At 37.4% G+C, this 19,812-nt stretch overlaps 1 protein-coding gene across 1 annotated transcript in view; it reads left to right on the top strand.

Annotated features, from left to right (window-relative positions):
- The window catches only part of dars1 (aspartyl-tRNA synthetase 1), a 36,923-nt gene that overhangs the window by 1,264 nt on the left and 15,847 nt on the right, over positions 1 to 19,812 (top strand). Inside the window, exons 2-9 of the mRNA XM_033986832.2 lie at positions 1,704 to 1,806; positions 3,803 to 3,832; positions 4,105 to 4,162; positions 6,449 to 6,541; positions 9,334 to 9,436; positions 14,648 to 14,750; positions 15,666 to 15,746; positions 19,187 to 19,246. Of these exons, the coding sequence (XP_033842723.1) occupies positions 1,704 to 1,806; positions 3,803 to 3,832; positions 4,105 to 4,162; positions 6,449 to 6,541; positions 9,334 to 9,436; positions 14,648 to 14,750; positions 15,666 to 15,746; positions 19,187 to 19,246 (631 nt within the window). The remainder of the gene's footprint in view (positions 1 to 1,703; positions 1,807 to 3,802; positions 3,833 to 4,104; positions 4,163 to 6,448; positions 6,542 to 9,333; positions 9,437 to 14,647; positions 14,751 to 15,665; positions 15,747 to 19,186; positions 19,247 to 19,812) is intronic.

The raw sequence follows: 19,812 nt of genomic DNA, 5'->3' as shown, positions 1-19,812 counted from the left end.
AGTGTTTACACAGGTAAAGCCAGTTTGCCTTTAGCTTTAGGGAAAAAGGTCAGGCTACTTGCATCTATCTGTGTAGTGAGGTATAATTATTTGATGTTAGCCACTGTCTTTAGGTAAGTCTCTCTAGGCAGTCTCTAGGTAAACAGGTTTGACTGAAATATTGATAACTTTATGGTGCTGACAAATTTCTTACTGTAGACCGAGATGCTCTTGAACAAACCCAGCTAGTTGGCCAAACATCCTCTTAATCTCTATCTCTATGACCCTTAAGACCACCACCTATCATTCGCACACACACCACTATCATACTGTTTTAATCAAACAACGGCAAATTCAATATCCGGTCAGTGAAAAACTCAGTTCTAACTAACACCACTAAATGCTATCATGCAAATGCAAATTACAATAATAAGTAGTTATTATCTATTTGGTTCTTGGTTTACTCTGTCGTCTCATTCAAGTGCATACAAAATATCTGTTAATAAGTAAACTTTTTGGATTTAATGGGTCATGCAAAAAAAAAAAAAAGATAAAAAAATAAAGTCTCATTGCATTGTATTATTTTGTACACTGGCTGGGGTATAAAATTTACTTTGAAATTCCACTTGGGATGTCAAGGAAAGGGCAGCAGTATACTTAAGGTCCTGGTTTAGACTTCTTGGCTGTTTACTGCTTGCCTCTGGACCTTGTCGTTTCCTGTCTGACTAAACGGCAGCCGCATCCAATATTGCTTACAGGCTTCCTTGGTCTAGACACCTGGGAAAGTAAGGGCCATTTATTCATTCACCTGGAGACTCCCAGCTCAGTTTTATTGCTACGTCAATAGGAGAGGTGCAAAGTTCACGTTTAATATTACGGCGTGGGATATTGAACTAGTTTATTGTAACTTATCTCTTACAGCCTCATGGGTATGAACCTTGCATGCACTACTTTCACTGATAAGCCAAACTAAATCAACAGCTTAAGAGTATGCATAATACAGAATAGGGAAAAAGCAAACATACTTTAATATTTCAACCCCTTGTTAGAGTAGGTTTCTTTCTCCCCATTCACCAAACACAAAATTACTTGTTATACAAATTGGTATCTAAAAAATGTCATAGTTCATTTATTGATGATGAGAATGAATGACTTTCTGACTGACTGGATCTGTGTGTATGCTGGTACCTCAGTCATGTCTCTGATTTACTTCACCTAAGGCCCATAGGTGTTGCTTGGATAGGTTCCGACCAAACTGCAATCAGCCAAAGATGAAAATTTGAACCAATAAATGTGGAGCTTATCATGCTAGCATTGTGTCTGGAGCGTGATGGCACAATTCAATTAAAGTAAAGCCCTCAAGTTTGAGATAAGACTTAAGTGTAATCATAATCGAATAATCTCCATTCTTCCCTGCTTCTAAAACGGTTTAGAAAGCACTCGTGAGACCACTGTTTTCTTAAAGTTTATCAGACCGATCTTGTTTTCAACATCTCTGCTTTTAGCTGCCTGTCCAAGCCCCTCCATTCACAAACCATATTTGTTTTGTTGTGGCCAAAACAATGGCTTTAAAGTTAGATCTAGACTGCAAAAGCTTGTAGTGGTGATGACTTCTTCCAAATTAATTGTCCCAGACGGCCAACAACTTCCTCCGGGGGGACACGGGAGAAATAGTAGTTGGAAGTTGACTTAAATGTTTATGTTGTGCTTACCTTCCTGCGCAGGGCGACGGAGGAGGAGCAGCAGGCCCAGTCAAAGAAAGCGCTCAAGAAACAGCAGAAGGAAGCGGAGAAAGCGGCCAAGAAGGCTGAGAAACAGGCCAAGCTGGTCAGTATGTTTTGGGTTTGTTGTCTCACATCCGGTGCCCCATTCCAGCTGGTGCTTTGTCGTGCAGCCCAGACTGTTCACTGCACGTTCGTAAGGTTTAGGTAGACAGCGGGAGGGCTACTGAAAGCTATTGTCTAAGTATTCCTGTCATTTTAGGCTTGTTTATGTTAACCAAAACAAAGTGCTATTTTCTTCCAACTTAACAACATAGATAGGCCAACAGTCCCACTTTTCCAATGGGTATTTGTATTTGAACAATAGTGGCGATGTTGTTTTGCCTTGGAGCGTATTTTGAATGACGTTTGCCACTGTCTGTGCCCTTTTGTCCGCTTTGAACAAAATGTGTCATCTACCTCAACTTCTCCTTGTATGATCCAACACTAATCCCCAGCTGTACAAATGATCTGCCATGACTCAAGCTGCCTTTATGGGAAAAAGGAAAAAAAAGGCAATATATCTTTTGGGAAGAGTCTGCCTGTCAACCTACAGCTCTGGAAATGGTATTTGCTGCTAAAAGAGTTTATTGTAGCCTTTATTGGTAGAATAACTAAAACAAAAATGGATTTCAATATTCATTTCCTGACCTTAAATTGCCATGATTAAAAGTATGTATTGTTTAACACAAAACCAAACCTCCCAAGTCTGATTCATGGTCCAAACCACATGATCTTTCTGACATTACTGGGGATTGGCTGTAGACCTCTTGATTAAAAATACTTAACCATATCCGTCATTATTAAAATGAAATTGATCTAGATTAAAATTAATTCCACAGCCTTGCTTACAAGTACTTCTACGAAATCCATGCAGTACAAGCAAAAGATTTAAGATTCAGAATCAAAGTTTGATTGTAATGTTTGGCAACTTTATACAACTCTACTCTTAATGCAAATGCCTTGTTTGATGATCTGTGAACTCATAAAGCAGAATGAGCCATGTGAGCAAATTTAAAAGACACTGGGATGGTTGTTGGACCATCATCCCCAAGAAAGGCTGACAGAAGAATACATTGAAATGGTCCCTTTATTTTTTCGAAAACTGTGTTTCAAAGGCAAATGATACCATTGCATTCTCATCCTGTATCACTAGATTTTCTTAAAAGTCTTAATAGCTAAGATGAATGTTTATGGAGTGTTCGCTACATTATTTTGACACTCTGCGGTGATAAGACCCCCTATATTCAGTTCATCATAAAGCACATCATCAATCATATGACAGATTATCTTATCAAGGATGGGCGATTCTCAATTGACTCAGCTCTCACCAACCGTCTCCACGCACCCGAATCCTTTTTGCATAGAAAATGGAATTGTAACTTCGCCAAGACACAGACAGTAATTTGGCTAGAAGTTGGTATGAAGATAAAATATGTCTCTCCACTTGTGCAGCTTGTGTTTCAAAGCAATATGCCGTGCTGCCATTACTTATTGTTTGAGATGTGCTGATGTATTATGCATAATGAACAAAACATTACATTTTCTGCCATATTATGATTTTGTCACGATATTTGGTGTTTTGAAGAGTTCATATAAACTTCCTATTAGAATGACAAAAAATAAATTATTTTGTCCTCATATTGATCAATCACAATTTTTGATTCAATTTTTGTCTAATTCAAGACAAATGAAAAGTAGCTTTCAATATTCATTTCCTTAACATAAACAATACATTATAACTTTTTACATTTAACAAAAAAATATTGTGAAATTTATTCCTCCGAAGATACATGCTTTGACTGATAAAGGACTGACTCTAGACCTCGTGCTTATAAAAACTCAACAATATAACTATTAGCAATGGCTGAATCTATTCTAATTAAAATTTAATTAATTTTTCAGCCTTATTGGCAATTTCATTTTATAACCCTTAAATTATTTGCTAAATTTGGACAATGAATGGGTTAAATTTTGTCATATTTTCCCATTCTGGTTTATCCTGTCAACAAAGTTTTTTTATTTTGTCTTATAAACAATGCTTCTCTTCCTTTATTTTTCAGGCTGCCGATCAACAATCCACCGAGGAAGATGTAAGTGTTCCCAATAGGATCAGAGCCTTATCCTTCTAAAGCCATTTCTGCTGCTTTACTGTCCGTCGGATTCCTTCACTGTTTTCACACCTCTACAAATGTCTGTTTTTAAATGCCTTCATGCTGTTTCTGTGTCACAATTTGCACAAGTAAAGTTAGATAACACTCCATCTATCTGCCCTTATCTCAAAATGTAGACATGGTGACTGTATGATTAATGATAGTAATAATTAATGCATTTGATGTGCTAGTAAGAATTTGTTTTTCTTTAGGACTTTGCCAAGGATCGCTATGGTGTGTCTGCGATGGTCCAGTCTCAACAAAAACTGGGTGAGTATTGCAACTATTTTCTTTTATCAGCAGCCATTGTAAACAAAATACCATGCAAACTTTATGGAGGGCATTGTGTCTCCATTACTGGCCTATTGTGATGGTGCTTAACAGACGTCATTGCTGTAGACTATTTGACCTAATTCAGTCTGATGCAAATGGGAGTCTTTACATAAAAACAATGCAAAGTGGTAATGTTTTTGTAGAAGGAGGTCAGAAAGTGCACTCCCACCCCACCCACAGGTATGAGCTGCTCAAAAACTGTTTTGACTTTGCATTGTTCTAGAAATGTAATTCTGTTGAAACACACTTATTTTTGTGGTGACTCAAACTCAAACAAGAATGCAGAGCTTGATATACTGCGTTCAAAAGAAAATTTTATTGAAAATTGTATTTATTTTATTTTATATGGCTATGCAAATTTTAGTTAGAAATGAACAAGATAAAGACTTGTAATACAAGTTTAGACATCAGCACATCTCAGTTTAGTTGGGACAATGCAACAAAAAGCAGAGTGGAATGTTTTACCGAATATAAATCTTTTCGAAACAAACTGGAAATTTGAGATTTTATGGCTTTATATTATTTAGGTTTAATTTATTGCAAGCTGGCCACAAATACCAGTATATTACAGTTAAGCTTGGTGCTATACTACAATTAGTAAATAGTATCTTAAGTTTGCACCAAGCTAAGGTTTAGCATTATCCTATTGTTCCCTGATGTTCAAGTCATAATCATAATCATAGTCATATTAGAAATGAAAAGTATAGCCAATTTATTCAGTAAAGACAACATGGTTTCCAGAGCATGATGATTTGTACAAAACTAGTTGCAAAACGTATTGACAATACCGAATCACCATTTATCTTGCATTCAGCTCTTGTGGTATGGTTATGAATTACATTATTTCACTTGAGCTGCCACAAGAAACAAGAAATATACATGAAGAGGCAAACACTAACACATCGAACAAACACGGTTACAAATGATGCCGCGCTTTTGATCTGCTCAGATTGCCTCTGAACAGTTGCCAAAAATGTACAGTGATAACACACTTCTCCTCCATCATCGCACCTGTTTATGTGCTAATACTTTGTGCCTTTTTCTTTCATGGTGTTTTTTGACTGATAACTATGTGAGTAATAGTTCATGATAACGGGCAGACTCGTAAGACGTCCATATGTCTGGCTTCTCTTTCAGCTCCATTGGTTATGAACAAAGTGCCCTCTACTTTTTTACCTGCATGGATTTTTCAGTTATGGGGAAGAACACGCTAGCAGGGTGTCGGCTTGTGGCTTTCATGTGGGCTGATGGACACTCAGGACAGCTCTGTTACCACACTGTAGCCGCCGTGTCTGCCTCTGTCTCCCAGTTCGTAACAAAGGAGGCTAAAGCATGCTTTTGACTGACACAGGTGAAACTAGAGTCAATTTGTCATGAAATCCAAAGAGAATAGGAGTTGGACAGGTTTTCAGCAAGCCTCCTAGTGTGTCTTATTTATTATGGGGCCCCTGTAATTTGAGTATTTTATTGTGTATTTGTCTACGCGTCCAAGCTTGCGTCTTCACATTTCTTTTGCCTGTAGGCGACTGCAGTGAAATGGCCTTGTATATTATTTGCACTGAAGCAGAAAATGGAGGATATCTGAAGTAGATGAATTGTTTGGTAACTTTTGAATAACTCATCACCGCTGTTAAGTGTAAACTTAAGAAGAGTGGGTGGAAGGGACACATGCTGTCGTGACAGCAACTCCACAACACACCCCTGTCTGACCTGCTGCACCCCGACTGTCCTCACACAGCCTTTAGAAGGGTCTCATTTTGTTACTGACACATAAAACACATTTTTATTTTTGTATTTTATGTGGAAGCATCTTTTTGTTTTATGATATGTGGCACAATTTGTGGGTGCAATGGGCTTAAACCAGCTTGCACCATTTTAAAAACTTGTACTGTTAAAATCCAAAAATGAAACCAATATATATTTGTATATGAAAATATATAATATATATATAAAATGTTACATAAAACAGTAGGAACCATGACCCAAACTTTGATAATAACTTATCAGTTTAAGCATTTTCTGTATTTTTGTTTCAGTGTGCTTGTTTATCTTGTTTAAGAAAACATTTTCAACATTCTTGAAGCTTTGTCTACAGATTTATGTATGATTTGGGCCTATCAATGTTTCGATTAATGCATACTATTTTTATAAGTTTGTTTTATGTGTTGTTTATATGTTAAAACTGAACTTACGCAAAGTTATTTCTCTCTGTACCTGAGATAGACAGAGCTCTGGTGAAAGTGGAGGACCTGACTTTGGAGAAGGTTGATCAGCTCTTATGGGTCCGGGCTCGAGTCCACACCAGCAGAGCCAAAGGTGAGATCACTTCCCCCCCTCACTCCCCTCCTTCCACAGTTAAAGCTAAATTTTTATCATTGCTACGTCTTTGTGCAAGAATAAAGCCGCAAACCGTATCTGACCTCTGAACTCCTCCTCGGTGGACCTCCATGAGTACAGGTTATGCCCTCGGGCCAATTGTTCACAGCACACCCTACTCTCCAAACTCTTATCCTAACCATTTTTGACCTCTGCCTTGAGAATTCACATTAGCTCGTCCGCTCCAAACAGACTACCGGTACTTAGAGTGCAAGCCCACAGGGGTCATTAACAAAAAAGAAACGTAAACGTACATTATGCAAATGACATAAACAGGAAAAACTGACTAAAGCAAGATGTGAAAATATGCAACAATACACAAATGATCAAGACACTATACATTTGAGATACACTTTAGACACCTAGTTCTATTGATAATGATCAAGACTTTAACTTGGGCAGTAATATAATATAGATGTAAGTATCCCTTACGTTCATCTGCAAAATGTCAAAATTGCAAGAAATTGTTGAACAAATCATTTGTTTTTTGGCTCAAATTTCATTTCCCACCCATTACCCAAATTAATTCATTAAAACACCCTTGTAGTTAAAAGCCATTTTACTCTGTTTGTATATCATCAAAACGCTTATTTTGTCATGATTTTGGCTCCAGTACATCTCAGTCGTAGCTTCAGTGTGCTAGCAATAGACACTTACATGGCAGACTTCCACCTCCCTCTCGGCTAAACAGTGTGAAGACCTAAGGGTGCCTCTGATATTATTGTAAGAGAAGCATGCCAACTGTGAGATCAGATAACTTCTATTTACTGAGTTCCAGCTACTGGCAGCGATGTGCCTGCTCCACTTCCACACAATAGACTAGCTCATCTCATTATTACTTCTCAGAGTGTAACCCGGGCCCTTTTTGCTCGGGCTGTTGTGAATAAATGGATATCAATGGTGAGCTTGTTTCCAGGGAATATCTCACAATTGTGTCTATGGTTGTATTTGGTGTTGATGTATCTTGTATTGAATTTGCCCATTGGCCATAGTGACTAGCATTGAAAACGTCCCAACTTAAATCCATTTGTATGCTATACCAAACACAGGCAAAGGTGTAGGGTTGTCAAAAGTAACTGATGTCCTGACGACTACAACTTGTATCAAAATATAAATTTGAACAAGCCTCAGTACGAAAAACAAATGTGTAAATACGATAAAATTGGAACAGTCCTATATCAGAACTTGTATGAAACCTGGCAATATTAAAGATTACTGTTATTTAGTACTGAAAATTACATTCTATTGTATAAAAAAAAAAGTATTTTTCCTTAGCATGAGATTTGAGTTGGGAATTTTACCACAAAGGAGTCACAGACCAATTTATTTTAATCAGATGGAAAAGAATTTGGTGGAGATAATTTGCTGTGCTCCTAGATCGAAAAATGTAAAAGTAATTGACATAGGCTTTAGAAAACAGTGATATTGGTACACAGTTTATTTTCAAAGTTTATTCTCTTCTTTTCTTCACAATATTTATGCATCGGTTAACATAATTGAGTAAATGGTCAAATAAACTATCTATTGCTGTTGTATTTCTTGTGGTAGTAGGGAAGTCCATGAGCATGACGGCATATTGTTGTTGTGAAGTGCATCTGTTGGTGGGATTTTGACTGTCCACCCCCCTTTTTCTCACACACATCAAAGTCCGTGGGTGGTCCCACTGTCTTGAGCCCAAGTTTGTGTTGGTTAACATGTTTACACTGTTCACAGGTGTGTGTTTGTTAGGAAGGTAGCAATCAGCTTTTTTCAGGCTCATTGTTCTTCAAAGTGGAGGTCCATTAACAACTGCCTGAAGAGAGGTTCACATAACAGGATTTAGAGCAGTGATGATAAAAAAATAAAATAAAAAAAAATCTGGAGTAGGCTATAATAACAGCTACATTCTGGGACCAAATTGTGTTCATAAACATGGATTAATTAAATATATTGTGAATAGCAGAAGAGACGAGGCATGACACTGGAGTTCAAATGCAGAAATGTATTTACCATCAGTATAGGACTTGGGACTGGGGACATGAACCCTCAAAACATTGTGGTAGTGTTGTCCATTGCAGTCTAGTGTCTGGCTGGCGTTCTAAGGAGTATTATATCTCTAATGATGTTGGCTAGGATAACAGAGACTGAGGTGGCAGCAAGTGTCCTAGAGCCTAGGTCAGGGCTGAACCAGGACTGAACCAGGACTGAACCAGGACTGAACCAGGACTGAACCAGGACTGAACCAGGACTGAACCAGGACTGAACAAAAAGCCAGACTTGACCAAAAAAAACAAAAAAACTTGTCCAGAGCAGGCAATGATCGGTATTTAAAATTCTTTTAGCTTTTAGTGTACCAAAGTCAACAAAAATCGGATTAAACCACAAATTTACTTTCAAGGTAAACACTCAATTGGGTGGACTAAAGCCACAGCAATTCAATTCAATTCAGTTTATTTGCCATATGCCGGATAAACCACATTGAAAAGAGCTGCTAGAAACACAACGACACAACTTTCAAATAGAGCAAATACACACATATAAATACTGAAAGGCAAAGGAGGGTTTTACAACTACATCAGCATGGGGAAAGGAGCACTTTTGTTATCATTACACAATGTGCTATCAATAGTCTGCTCACCACATTTTGAGAACCCCTACTTTAGACCAAACCATCAAAGATCATCTCCCAGTGTCCAGCCTTGTAAAGCTCAGGTCTCAACTGCCTGCTGCTAACATTTTTTTTGTGTTTACAGGGAAGCAATGTTTCTTGGTCCTGCGTCAACAGCAGTTCAACGTGCAGGCTTTGGTCGCAGTGGGAGACCGTGCCAGCAAGCAGATGGTCAAGTTTGCTGCAAAGTGAGTAAAGAGTTTTGCACTTCCTGTCAAAGAGGGCAAAACAATGGTGGGAAAATCCTGGGCTTTAAAATCATCAGTAGCTCCTATTTTCACACATGAGTAGCCAGGCAGAGGATGGAGGCATCAATCATTTTACACATTACAACAAAAGCGGACTGGTTGAGGGCGGGGTAGCACACTCAGGCACATTAATGCACAAGTTCCTGTAGAGATGGAAGATATGGCCGCTCCAATAAGACGAGGAAGAAATACTCAAGAGCCAAACATCATCAGTCATCTTAGCAGCCAAATCTCAGTCCATTACTGGAAGTGTGTGAATGAGCACAAATGAAGGTGGATGTTTTAGGTGGATGGCAAGCTCGGATTTGAATAATGTGTTGGATCATGGGGGCTGTCAAAGTCTTCTGAATCAAGGAGGAAACTTTACAAACTGATCACCTCAAGCACAATCATTTTACCACCTTCTGAAAGTGTTCAAAAATTGTTTAGCACCCTATTGGCACTAGTATAGTAATCAGTATTCTAATTTAGACTTATATTATGTTAAAATAATTTATATTTATTTCGACTGTATTAAAATATAAAGGCCGTTAATGTCAGACAAGCTAACAATATGATCTTCAATAGTCTATAAGTGTCAGTGTTGCTAAAAAATATTGAATAGTAGTGAAAAAGGCGCTAATGTATTTCACTGCGCACATGGCAATTATAGATAAATTAAGTTATCCCCACATGCTCACGTGTATTATTATGGGTAAAGTGTGAGTTTGTAATTACAGTTGCATACAAATGTATTCTATTTGGAGGGATCTTTTTAGCAACTTTAATTACTGTGAAGCCCTCACACTTCTGCAGATGTTGCCAAGTGAAGCGCTGACAAACGCCCACAACTGCCAGACGAAAAAGTGGAGAAATGAAGACCCAAGTTTGAGAACAAGCCACTGTGTAGATGAAGTGCCTCCAGAGGGCTATACCGTGTCATTCTCTCCTAGAATTTAAATCACGGCTGACAAAAGCCATCATAACTCACTGTAAAAACTGAGCACGTCAGTCAGTATTTGAAATGTGTCAGACTCCATCACAGTTTTACTCTACAACATCATCCACTCCACACAAGTGACTGAGGGCTCATGGGGACACTGCTCAAAACTCGCTTAGTTTTAATTGTACCTGATTTTTTTGTGTCAACTCTTTTCACCCCCCGTGGCATAATATGTCAAAATTTACACCATCTAATAGGAGGTTTAAGAGTAAATTTATTTCAGTTTTTTCCTCACTTAGTCGTAATATTCAATTTTGGATATGCAGATTGCTTTCATAGTGGTTCAAATGGAGTAAACGGCAATGAAAATATTCCCGTAATATAGACATACTGACTAATGGCTATAAATCCATGCAGTTTGAATTAAGACAAGAAATCCCATATCAGCATACCTATCCCTATATAGCTGAGAGTGGTTATATATCACTGTATGTCAAATCAGCACACTCATCATTGAAAGGTTTTAGGTAGATAATTTGCAACAGCAGATACTTCTAAAAATTAAAAAATGCACTCAGTCACGATGGTATTCTAAAATTTTGGATAGACATTTAAGGAAAGCCATGATAAAATGCATAGATTCTTAGAGTGCTATGATGCAGTATTCAAACAGTCTGCCTTTAATATGTTCTTCAATCTTTATGTAAACATATAGCTATAGAAATGTCTTATACAAGAAACACAAATGTCTAATGGATCTAAATAAATTGTTTATTTACACACCTGTCACAATAATATGTAAACAACTCTGAGCTGCTTAATGTTTAATGGAGACTAGATTCTGCATAAATTACCATTTTTAAACACATAATTATTCACTCACAGCTTACAAGCAAGGAGATCCTCTGTGTGTTTCCATGTTGCATATAACAAATATATATATGCAATGTTTTTTTTGTTTTTTTTTCCTAATGAGCCCAAGGTCGGTGTAACTTTGACCTGAGTGTTGACCTAGCAGCATGAGCACGATGACCCCATTCTGTTCCAAGTGTCAGATCCCCCTGGCCATATTACGTTATTCTGACCTCCTCAATGCTCATTCAGATTCAGGGCCCATTTTCCTCACCACTTTGTAGCTTTAAAATAATGCAGTGAAAGGCAGGCCACTAGAATGTAAAACATGTGTATGTGTACTGCACCTACTATAGAGACACCACAAGCATTTCAATATATCTGCACTTTTGTGAGTTTACTTGAGATATGCTTGCTTGCCAGTTCCTCAATTTAGTTTTGCAATTTGAAGGTTTAGTTAGTCAAAGTTCAAAGATTCAAAATGAATATGCAGCACTGCGTAAAAGTTGAAGCAGCCACTCAAGAACCAAATGTCTTTTTATAAGCTAAATTTCAGCTTCAAATGACCAAAAAGTTAAGTGCTCAAACGTAGACTAATTTTGATTATATACTTGTATAATCATTATATTCTTGAATATTATTTTATTACTATATTGCAGAGGCTTAATGCTCTTTTCCTAATCACTAAAGAATTTCATATTTTCTGATTAAAACAAAGTATGTGAATTCATTCCTGAGATGTATTATTTTGAGTCCATTATCCTTCACAACAATACTGAAAAATTTGCTTAAAATTGTAAATGGTTTGATAAGATAGTCAAATGGATACACTGTGAGTGCTTAAAGTGGTAGCAGCCACAGCATGTTCTTGCATCAAAAGCCATAACTGCCAAGTCATCCATCCTCAGAATCGTGTTATCACTGTTCTTACACTGACTTCGGCCTTTTAGAAGTGTCTTTGCTGCAACGCTCTAGTTTTCACCTAGTGTGGCACTGGTGATTGACAAGTCATGTAACACCAGGATTACAAGTAAAGCCCCTCATAATCACGCCCAGGGCAGAGATGATATCGCCGCTTCATTCTCCTTCACACAGAAAAAAGTCAGAGTCACTCACACTCTTTAATTAAGAGCACTTCAGATCAGCCCCTGTAGAATCTGTGTCCATGAATCCCTCAGCACTTCAGAGGTCTCAACTGTGAAGGCTCCCTTTGTTAAATTATATGAAATTGTAGCTTTAAAATGAAAAAAATGTATAAATGCTGATTAGGGTTCGAAATAAAATTGAATTCAAAATCGTATTTTTTTTTTCATATTGCCTTCTACTTTAAATAATACAGACTTTGGCTTTTTGTGTTAAACAGCAATGACAACTTTCAACCTCTGAAGTCCATATTCTTCTTTGCTGTAGACTCAAATAGACCCAAACATTTTTTTTTACTACTAAAACTGACAGAATCTCCATCTATTAAGCATTGAAACGCGTTTATGTCAACATCATACATAAAGATGTATGAGATAAGGGTTAAGAACTTATTATAATATTAATAGTAATATTATAAGCATTAGATCTCAGAAAATCTTATTGTGATAATAATGTAGCCCTTAATTCACAGTAATAATTGGTTTGGTATGGTTATGTATCTCTTTATCATGGAATCATTATATTTATTAAATTGGGTCACAAAAGCCAAATGTACCCTGCTCATATTTTATTTTAAAGCAATTCCCTTCCATACCTTTGTACTGTTCATCCTCTGTGATGTTGAGTTAATCACTATCCTTGTCACTGAGTAGTGGATGTCTTGTTACCAGCCCCAGAGCATACAGCATTAATATTGGGTTGTATTTATCCAGCATGCTATGAAGGACTGACCGTGGCGGCAGCTGCTGGGGACCTGAGAGACAGTACTAGACCAGTGTAGAGTCCCTCATTACGTTTTTTAATGAGGCCAACTGAAGGATTACAGCGGGTTCCCCATCTGTCTGTGTCATGCTACCAGTAGGTCAAGTCCTCCTAGTATGAAATGATGCTGTGAGGGATGAGACATGGAAGATGGGCAGATTGAATTATCAGAATTGTATTAAGTAGAAGTAAAGTTGTAGTCATTCAATAATGTATTCAAAGAAAAGTAAAGCATATTAATGGAGAAAAACATTCAAACTGAGTAAATGTTTGCAGTGTCTAATTGGTGTCTTGAATTGGTTTTCATTTTTGTAAAAAGAAAATTACACAAGCAGAGTTACCAACTTCCAAATATGTTACATTCTTTTTTTCAGCATTGTTCTACAAAGGTCCACTATGTAACTTTTCTGATAACTTTTCTTGCCTGCTTTGGATTCAATTGTTTGCGGCATCACCTCGTCACAGATCTGACCTGTGACTTGTCCTCTTTGCTTTTCCAAAATTCTGTACCACACTACTACCCATATAACTACCCACAGACTGAGCTGTGATGTCCACCAGAGAGCTTGTCTGGGGTAGGAGATATGTGTCTATCTTAGATTGTTCGTCCCCAGTAGCTATGGATGTTTGAAGCTGTTTGCATTATGCAACAAGCAGGCAACCATACAACTCATGCTTATGTACTGCTGAATAACATTGTGGGCTTAAGTGTTATGACAATTGCCCATCCTTACACTTAAAATGTATTACGAAAGCTAAGATGTGTTGCATTGAAATTTTTAGGATAAACATGCATCCTTAATGTAACCTGGATTGCATCTCCACAAAACCAACTTTTGTTTGGCCGGGGAGAATGGCCTCCTTTTTGCTTGTCTCCATGGAAATGTTGATCTCTTGGCTATATTATTTCACAGAATGGCATAAAACATGTATGTTTCCTTGGAGAATGTTCCCAAGTATGGTTACCTTTTTATTTCCATGAAATCATGCTACTGTGAATTACAAAAATATCTGTGGTTTTTGAAACACAAAAAAGCAAACAAAATAAAAATGATGAGCGATGGACTCTGTAAAAAGTGGTGAATAAAGAATTTTATTTGTGATGGTTCAAGAAACTTCAGCTTGCTGATTTCAGACTTTACAGAAGCAGACAGATGTTTTTCAGTTGGACACATAACCACAAGTTTATTCCAAATACGCCGTAGTCCTTTGCTCCAGTTTGCAGCAGTTACATTCAAAGACCTTTGTGATCACTGGAAACATAAAACGCAACTGTCAGCCCACCCAGTAGCGCAGATCACTCCCACATATATCACAGGACGTCTTCACTTCACATGGGAAAAAAAACACATTGTCCATAGGCATTACTTTATGAAACATTATTGTTGATCACGAACCCTCCCACGCTGCCAAGTTTGTTTGTAAAGTCCCAGGCATCGTTTACCCTTTGCCTTTGTGCTTGTCTTCCGCAGCATCACCAAGGAAAGCATTGTGGACGTGGAGGCGGTGGTGCGAAGAGTGGAGCAGAAGATTGAGAGTTGTTCCCAGCAGGACATAGAACTACACATTGAGAGGGTGGGAAAGCTCTTTTTTACCGCAGTCATTGAACGTAGCACACGTATACACATACAGAGGAGCATGTAAACTTGCAGTGTGCTTTGTGCATAACAGATGTGACATGCATTTTAAAGAAGATGTATCTATGACGTATTTCGTATCTTATCCCTGTATGAAGTGGAAGAGTGACAGATAAAATCAAAGACTGTACTGTTGCATTCAATTGTCACTCAATAGGAGCAAAGTGGAGGGATATTTTTGTTGCCTGTACAATTTTAATTAACTCATAACTATAGTACGTACATTTTTTCTGGATTAGACACAAATGGTTATTTACTGAATTAATTAATTGGCAAGAAATAACGGCAGTCATTCCAATTAAGATTTAGTTTGAAAAAGAAAAGTTAACATGTTTGCATTTCTCCCTGGAGCAAGTTGGCAACATGATGTGCTCCCATATTCAAAATCCAACATGTATAGGTAGGATTGCAGATAACACCATGGTTATTTGTACTTCTTGCTATGCCATTCAGATTCCATCCAGTTTTATTGTGAATTCTATATAATGCCAAAATCTGTCAAGCTGCTTTTTTTTCTTGCATTTAAACAAAGACACAGTCACTTGGAGAATAATTAAATTGTAATGAATATGAATATCTGGTGGGTCTCTTTATGCTAGTGTGTAAAGCAAAGTTATTATCTGTTGCTACATAAGGTAGTAAAGCACATAGCTGCATACCAGCAAAATGCAGTATAATCTATCGAACAAACCCAGATAAAATTTTTGCAGATATCCCATTAGGTTATCATAGCGTTTCTCTTTGGCTTCATCCTCTGCATATGAATTCTGGGTACTTTCCACTGTTGCTGATATCAGGACTGTAGGGGTTTGACACAATGTGAATCTTAATGCTCGGTGTTGCTCTGTTCTAGATTTTCGTCATTAGCCAGGCCGAGCCACGTCTGCCCCTGCAGCTGGATGACGCAGTGAGGCCCGATGGAGAAGGCGAGGAGGTAAGCCCGCTGCCAGTGAGGGGTCATGAAAAGTGCATTTCAGCTTCGAGCACAGAAGACCAGCCAAGGCAGTGTCAGCTTCCACTGCCTTCAACTGTTTTCCATTACATGACAACTTTTAGGAGTGGCATCAGCTCCTGCTCTTTTTGTAAATTAGGTGTACTATACAATTTCTGGTAGACTGGTCCAAGTTTGGGGTTTTCTGCATCTTGTGTCTTAAAGGCAAAGTCTTTGCTAGTTGAATGGCCCATCACCTGCTTATTTGCCTGGAGGATTATTGCTTTGCCCGGAATGTTGTGCAATATTGCATTACACTTATGTTTTTACTAAGTTATCATAATTATTTCTTCTTTCTTGATAATGATATCAGTTCTTATAAGTGATCCAGATCCACAAACTTTGTACTTGCACTGTTTTCTACCAAAAGTTGCAATAAGTTCAACTATCTGAGATGCAACAAAGTCAGAAGGATTTAAATAGTAGCCTAGGTCTGTTGGATGAAACTCTTATAGACCATTTTATTTTACTTTTTACTCCTTTGTGTATTTAAGTTGTAGTAGCTCAGTAGCAGTTGCCTTTTAGGTTTGCCAATTTTTCCAACAACTCAAACCAAGTAACAGTTTTCTTGATGAAGAGTAATTTTGTGTCATTCGCGTCGTCTTTCTATGGTCATGACATCATGATGTCAAAAGTTTGTGATTTTTCTGAAAAGGTAAAAATGGTCTCTATTCTATAATGAGAAAAGAAACATACCTAATGACATAAAGACCACTTTTAGAGGACAGAAAAGCTCTGTGCTCTACTTGAAACTGATTTGTCAGGTCCTTGCTTTTCAACTACACCCCAATTTCAACTCTATTACCTTACCTTTTGTGACTTGCTTTTCTCTGTGCACAATGTGAATTCATTGCTACTGTTTATAATAGCCAGCTGAGATGAGCAGCCCACTGAATTACAAATGGGCTTTTTTGCATCATTGCTGGATGTTCACGGACTAATTTGAAGCTCTTATAATCCCATTATTTTTCCTCCTCACTTTATATGCGCTTGTCAGTAGATTAAGATCATGGTTTAGTTCATACATGGGCAAACTATGGCCCAGGGGCCACAAACGGCCCTATGGGTTTATTAATCTGGTGCACCGGACATGGCCAAATTATATTAAAATAGGTAAGGGTGTAAACCTTGTTCAGTTTACCTTTTTCAACAAGTTGTTGATCTTTTGGCACTCAATAAAACTGAATGTGAGTTTTTCGGCTATATTTGTTTAACTGAAATTGAATAAATAAGTTATTAATTTAATGAATGCAATTTAATAATCAGTGGTCTTGTATGTCTTCCATTTTCTAATAATTGATCACAGTTGATTTCTTCACACCAAGCTGCTTACCTGTTGCAGATGTAGTCTTCCCAGCCTGGTGCAGGTCTACAATTTTATTTCTGGTGTCCTTTGACATCTCTATGGTCTTGGCCATAGTGGAGTTTGGAGTCTGACTGTTTGAGGTTGTGGACAGGTGTCTTTTTGAACTCGTTATCAGTATAAAAGGTGCCATTAATACAGGTAATGAGTGGAGGACAGAGGAGCTTCTTAAAGAAGAAGTTACAGGTCTCTGAAAGCCAGAAATCTTGTGTGTTGGTGACCAGATGCTTATTTTACAGAGGAATTTACCAGTTAATTCATAAAAAATCCTACAATGTGGTTTCCTGCATTCTCTCCCCCCCCCCCCATTCTGTCTCTCATAGTTGAGGTGTACCTATGATGAAAATTACAGGTCTCTCATCTTTTTAAGTGGGAGAACTTGCAGAATTGGTGGCTGACTAAATACTTTTTTGCCCCACTGTGTTTTTCCTATGAACATTAAATAAACGCTCAATTGGCACTAACCGTAATCACGTAGACGGCTGAAGAATTGTGGTAGATGTACAGTTTAAATATGTATACTTGTGAGATACTGGTGGGTGTTTTCAGTTAGTATTAAAATGCATATATTAGAAAGTCTGTTAGTTCCACTGGGAGTGTGAAAGCAAATGCCACAGATCGCCTTTTGGATAAATAGTTAATGCTGCAATATTAGCTTACTCTACTTTCCTAAGACAAGTAAATGTTATTTGTATATTTTTACGAGGCATTTATTGAAGCACATGACTAAACCAGAATAGCACAGAAAGTGACATTATTTACTTTCAGTATATTTAAAGTGAAACCAGCCATAACACTGTGACTCACTCAGTGATGCGGTGATGGCATCTGGCCTTCAAATTGTATTGCAAGAATTGTGGAAGATGGGCTTTAGAGGAAGAAATTTGACTACTGTTGGTGTTAAATGGCAGTGGTTTAAAAGCCTTTATTGGTTATGTTCAGGAAATGAATAGTAATAGTATTTTTTTTGGTGAAACTAAATCTTTTTTCTCAAGATTCGATTTTTTATTTTTTATTTTTATTTTATCATATCACCCAGCTCTTGTCCACAACATACTACCGGTAATTACTTTACATTTGAGACACAGCTTGCACATTCATTTCCAGGATATTCAGGTGTTTACTGTGGGGACTTCCATGTCAGTCACACATTTCTCCATCACACCTGTCACCTCCAGAGATGCGTTAACAGCCCTGTGTCTCTGCCTGCTTAAGCCTTTGTCCCTTTGAGCTGTGCACATTTGGAGCAGGATGCAGCTATAACAAACTATTGGCCCGAACCCCACTGTGTTCCCAAAGGAAGCCCGCCATCCCTGACCCTGAAAACTGTGATGAAATATTTACTCTTTCATTTCTTTTTCCCCTCCTGTTAAAATTGCGGATGTTTTTTGTCAAGAGGTGAAGCTGATCCTGTAACCATGGCTCCCAAATTTGTAGTATTTTTGGTTGGCTGGTCATGCTTACAAGATTATACTGTTTTTACAATTCCAATGCTAAGGGAGACATTTTCTGTCACAAAGGTTAACAGTTATGATTGTAGTGTCTTATTTTTATTTTGAAACATGGTGCTTATTAAATATTGAAGCAGAATTTAATCAATATTTGCTTATTTTTACTTTAAATGTATGCCATGTAACTTTTCGTCCATCACCTGCTTGACACCATGCCTTGAATATACGGCATTAAATTTATCTGTCTCCAAAGTCTCCAAGTGACGCCACCAGGTAAAAGATCAGATCTGCAGAGAGAATGCCTTTAATTGAATGCATTTTAAGATGGACATGTTTAATGCAGTACCGTGGATCATTCAAGGTAAACATCACAGTGGACAAGCAGCTGGCAGACCCCTATAGAAAAGTTAAATAGTGTTCCTTTAATATTGTCTTACCTTGTTGCTTTAATATTGTCTTACCTTATCACACAGTTTGAATCAACGTGTTATAAGAACTAAAATGATTTTGCTGGTGAAATCAAACAGGTTATATGTAGTTTGTATTGATCATTCACGTTTCATTTGCAGGAAGGAAGAGCTACTGTGAACCAGGACACCAGGCTGGACAACAGGGTCATTGACCTCAGGGTAAGTTAGGACTTGAGCTGATGGAAAAGTCTGATTTTGAGTATTTCACATAAGCAGCAAAAAGTTGGTGTTTAGATACAGTTGAAAATGCATTAAAGTTGGTGGCGTAGTTTGGCATGGGGGAGAAACAGTTGAGTCCAGTCAATGGCAAATGCTACTTTTTGCTCTCAAGACTTTTCAGGTGGATTATTTGTGTATTAAGCAAAAGTGATAGAACTCACTCTTCATCAGGTTTTAATAACTTATCTTTAAAAAAAAAAAAAAAAAAAGGATATTTCTTTTAAATAAATACAATATTTTTATTAAAAATAATAATAATAATAAATATATAAATATATAAATAAATAAATATATATATATATATATATATATATATATATATCATATCATAGTTGTGTCATATCATAGTTGTGTGGAAGATGGTCTGTATGAAATAAACAGATTTTTAATGATCAGCAGCTGCTCATTTGACTGTATTGTTTTATAAACAACAAAAGAGACAAAACATACTCAGACACACAAAAGCCAAGGTCTGGCAATAAACAGGATGTCAACCGTTGAAACCG

Source organism: Periophthalmus magnuspinnatus, chromosome 21, assembly GCF_009829125.3.
Source record: "Periophthalmus magnuspinnatus isolate fPerMag1 chromosome 21, fPerMag1.2.pri, whole genome shotgun sequence".
NCBI lineage: Eukaryota > Metazoa > Chordata > Actinopteri > Gobiiformes > Gobiidae > Periophthalmus > Periophthalmus magnuspinnatus.
The sequence above is the reverse complement of the archived record's forward strand: the minus strand, read 5'-3'. Positions and strand labels throughout refer to the sequence as shown.